The following is a 4,267-nucleotide window of genomic DNA, read 5'->3' on the forward strand; positions in this document are numbered from 1 at the left end:
TGTTTGTTGATATTCCTGCAGCTTGGCGTATCTACATGAGGGTCTTGAACCGAAAGTCGTTCATCGAGACATAAAATCTAGTAATATTTTGCTTGATCGTCAATGGAATGCTAAGGTATCAGATTTCGGACTTGCTAAGCTGTTGTTCTCTGAGAGCAGTTACGTGACAACCCGTGTAATGGGGACTTTTGGGTAAGTTATTTAGTTTGCATATAAATATACCGTAGTTGGATTATCTTTTAGGATTTCAAATATCTATTTTTTTCTTGATTGGTTTGTTATGTAGATATGTTGCACCTGAGTATGCTTGCACGGGAATGCTGACAGAAAAGAGTGATATCTATAGTTTTGGGATATTAATCATGGAGATTATAACCGGAAGAAACCCTGTCGATTATAGTAGACCTCAAGGAGAGGTAATTCTATTTTAATAAACGCGGCTTTCATCTATCACTTTCAAATTTCAAAACACTGTTCTTTTTTTTCTTCTATCAGTTCTTGATAGTCTCGTTTTGTTAGGTGAATTTGGTTGAGTGGCTGAAAACAATGGTTGGAAACCGAAGGTCTGAGGAAGTAGTCGATCCAAAAATACCCGAACCACCAACTTCAAAAGCTCTTAAACGTGTGTTGCTCGTCGCGCTGCGGTGTGTGGATCCGGACGCGAATAAGAGACCTAAAATGGGTCATATTATACACATGCTTGAAGCTGAAGATTTGTTCTATCGTGACGTAAGTATTGTAATCAAAATGAATATTTGAAGTGGATTGTTTAATTTGCTCACAGAATATACTGTAGCAGGAACGACGAGCCACGAGGGAGCATGCAAGCCGCGATTATAACCAGCCACAGACTGAAGTTTCTGCGGCTGCAGCTGAGACGAGCGAAAGTGACAGTTCAAAAGACCGAAGATAAAGGATGTATGAAGAGACGCATTGAAAATTTTCCGACCATTAGTATTTCAATTTTTGTTGTTTAAATCAATTTTTGTTGTGACATGAATCATGATTATTATTTATATTCTTTTTTGTTAGGCTTATCCCTCACATCGCCAACGCATACATACGGTTAAACGCACCGAACCAAAGAAAAACGCAATGAAAGAAAAAGAAAAAAAAAAGAAGCTAGCTTTAATAATTTTGTCAACGCATAATAATTATGGTTTGGTTATCTATGATGTGTGGACTGTGGACCAACCTAGATGTTATGTTCAACATAAGATGATCGGAGTTATATTCACACTCACACATGCCATATCGATCGATTGATCAACGTCGTCGTCACTTTCCATGATACAATGGTATGGGCCCAAAATGGATCCATATGTATATATTCCCTAACTGTTTCTTTTTTTTTTTTTTTTGAATTATACAGGGGTATCCTAGCCCCACCGAAGTAGTCCAGACTAGCCACCGGGTCAGTAGCAGCCTACGTTATCGGCCTGCCCCAGTGTCGGTCCCCTGTCCCTGGCGATGCCGAAATTTTAATTCCCCAGTGGCCAAGTGGAATCGAACTGCGGGTACGGTATTGGTGTTTCTCCCTCAAGTACCACTAGCCCAAGACCACTTGGTTATTCCCTAACTGTTTCATAATTGCGTAAATGATAAATTGTTGGATAAGAGGCCACAGTTAGTATATTCATGTGATCCAAATGATAGAGATGTTATATCGGACCGTTTTAGCATTTGTTGATGAGAGTTTTGATTCTCTGTATTTTGTTGAAGCTCATAGTATTTCCAAAATTTAGACAATCGAAGGAAAAAGTAAATCATAAATAAAATTAAATATAGTACCATTAGTATACACTTTACTATCCATGGACAAAAGTCCTAACAGCATCTCAATTTGTATCAAATAGTAAGTATTGTATCGTGAATTTCTCGTATCAAACCTAATATCCAAATTATTTTCAACATCTTGGAATTATTATTTTAGTATTTTTAGCTTCTAAACTAACTACATGTTCTTTTTTTTTCTTTTTTTTTTATGGGAATATATACAAAGTAACCATGGATTCAAAAAGAATATACAAACTAACCATGAGCTACAGTAACTTGTCTGTAACATGTCGGAATGCATGTGTAATTACGTAAGTGTCCTTTGTAACACGTTTTTTCCTCGAATTACATGTGATAACATAATATATCTAGTTTATCATGTTATTTTCTCGTATTGCACGTTATTTATAAAGAGCACATGATATTTCTTGAAAAAAACATTCTATTTACTTTATCATTGTGTTGGAACTTCCTTTTAAGTTATGCATCGTCAAGCTTCAGTTTCCTTGTGTTTTCTCTGTTGATTGCCCCTACAGAATTAACATGTGTGAAACTTAAGCTCATACCAAGACCAGAGATGATGACCTCCTTGAGCTTCTTGCTTCTTCAAAAATCAAAATTGAAGCATCAACTTTGCAAAATAAAGGTTGTTTACTACTAATGAAAGTCCTGACGTGACTGGGTGCGTTTTCTTCACCACATAGGAAGGGAACAAAACAAATCCTCTCTTGAAGTGATAAGGGAGAGGTGCCTGATAAAAGCAAAAGCCTTGTTAGTCTAGTGCATATCAATATAGAGGAGTTGGGGATTCTGGTTTCGCCATTGGAAGAGAGTTAGAGACTTGTCTCCTTAATCATTAATGGGAAATTTTAGTGAATCATTAATGCATTTTAAATTTTCTGTAGCATAACCGCCGGTCCATATAGTCATATAGAAAGCTAAAATTGCTTCACAAAAACCAGTTGTTATGGGGACATTAATAGGAACCTGAGTGCGTTATTGATTCACATCTGAGAAAAATGAAGGCAAGAGTCCACCCCAAGCCATTGCCATCAGAAAAACGAATAAGCTCTTTGGTGAATAAGTTGGTCTTTCGCTTTCCATAGCAACAATTACTTAACAGAAAGCCCGGTACAAAAAATACATATGTACCTTTTGTGATTTTATCTTTGTGTTAACCACAACAGAGAACATCACATGATCAGATTCAAACTGCAATAAAACCTCTCCTCCGTTTAAAAGAAAACATAAGATACACAGACCTATCTCAATTAGAGTAATAAATAAACTATACACTAAAGTATGTAACAAGTAAATGCGTTTATATTCATTTTTCGAACTACATAGTATGTTTATTTTATATGGAAGCATTGTAGATAGGGTTCTCGGGGATGTGTCTTTAGTCAAGTGGTTAAGTCAATTTGACTCCACCTTCTCCACCGGAGTTCGACTCCAGTAAGTCGCGTTACCCCGCGTAGTAGGAATTGGCTATGGATCGGGCTTTGTCGATCCAAAGATGTCAAAAAAAAAAAGGATAGGCTTCTCAAAATAAATCTTTAGTCTTTAGTAATTCGAACATTTAGAGAAAACTAATCGCAGCATATGACTTTTCCTAATGAGTTCTTCTATCTAATGACTTAATAATTAAACTAGCCTAAATTTTCGGATCCCCTACTTTATATAATAAACTAGGCGTGGAGAAGGGGCGGGCCTACGGCCCATTTATTAGTAAAAGAATCGAAGGCCCATATTCTTCTTTAGAGTCGACGATGGGGAAAGTAAACCCTGAACGCCCTAGCCCCTAAGAGTGTTTCGTCGCCGCAATCTTCTCATTCTTCTTCATCAACGACGATGATTTGCCATATGTGCGAGCGCGACAGCTTTGTAGATGGAGGAGATGGTTTTTTTTACTGCCTACAATGCTGTACTCGGTTGGAAGGTATTATCCAAACAGCAGGCGTCGACGGCCGCGAACTTTATCGAAAACAAAACACTCGCCCTAAACCACGACCAAAGTTTGTCAATTTGGTTCCCAGTGAAACGACGTCGTATTCAGGTAGTGGTTATGTTGGACCTGAGGTTTCGCATCTTGGTTGGGGAAGATGGTATACTCTTAGAGAGCTCGAAGCGGCCACGAATGGATTGTGTGAAGAGAATGTGATCGGAGAAGGAGGTTATGGGATTGTTTATAGTGGGATTTTAACTGATGGAACTAAAGTCGCTGTCAAGAATCTGCTTAACAACAGGTACTTTATAAAGTTTTGATTTTTACATTACAATTCTGGATATTTCCAATTGGCAGAATTGATCCTTTACTCGTATTTGGATAAGGGTTTTAGGAATTATGAATTGGGTTTTGTTTAGTCTTTCGAATTTAGAAGATTATACCATTTGTTTTGCTATCTGGTAAAGATGAGAAATGAATGATTTTGTGCTTTGTCCTTTGGATGAGTTCTAGATTTTATTGAGTATAAAATTTCTTGTTTAGGAA

At 37.2% G+C, this 4,267-nt stretch overlaps 1 protein-coding gene across 3 annotated transcripts; it reads left to right on the forward strand.

Annotated features, from left to right (window-relative positions):
• Positions 1–9: 9 nt before the first annotated feature.
• Positions 10–1,245, forward strand: LOC9298333 (probable serine/threonine-protein kinase At1g01540). 3 transcript variants are annotated; one of them, XM_021019894.1, is made up of 5 exons: positions 10–192; positions 287–416; positions 520–729; positions 797–918; positions 1,033–1,245. In XM_021019894.1, the coding sequence occupies exons 1-4, from the start codon at positions 179–181 to the stop codon at positions 911–913; spliced, it is 471 nt and encodes a 156-aa protein (XP_020875553.1). In that variant the 5' UTR covers positions 10–178; the 3' UTR covers positions 914–918; positions 1,033–1,245. The 3 variants fall into 3 exon arrangements, with proteins under 3 accessions (XP_020875553.1, XP_020875515.1, XP_002862255.1); XM_021019856.1 differs by lacking the exon at positions 1,033–1,245 and having other exon boundaries at positions 797–1,031; XM_002862209.2 differs by lacking the exon at positions 1,033–1,245 and having other exon boundaries at positions 800–1,031.
• Positions 1,246–4,267: the final 3,022 nt, after the last annotated feature.

This window comes from Arabidopsis lyrata, assembly GCF_000004255.2.
Source record: "Arabidopsis lyrata subsp. lyrata unplaced genomic scaffold ARALYscaffold_823, whole genome shotgun sequence".
In the NCBI taxonomy this organism is placed as follows: Eukaryota; Viridiplantae; Streptophyta; class Magnoliopsida; order Brassicales; family Brassicaceae; genus Arabidopsis; species Arabidopsis lyrata.

Coding starts and splice junctions, on each gene's coding strand:
- LOC9298333 (XM_021019894.1), top strand. Junction 417..519: donor ATAGTAGACCTCAAGGAGAG/GTAATTCTATTT, acceptor TCGTTTTGTTAG/GTGAATTTGGTTGAGTGGCT. Junction 730..796: donor AAGATTTGTTCTATCGTGAC/GTAAGTATTGTA, acceptor AATATACTGTAG/CAGGAACGACGAGCCACGAG.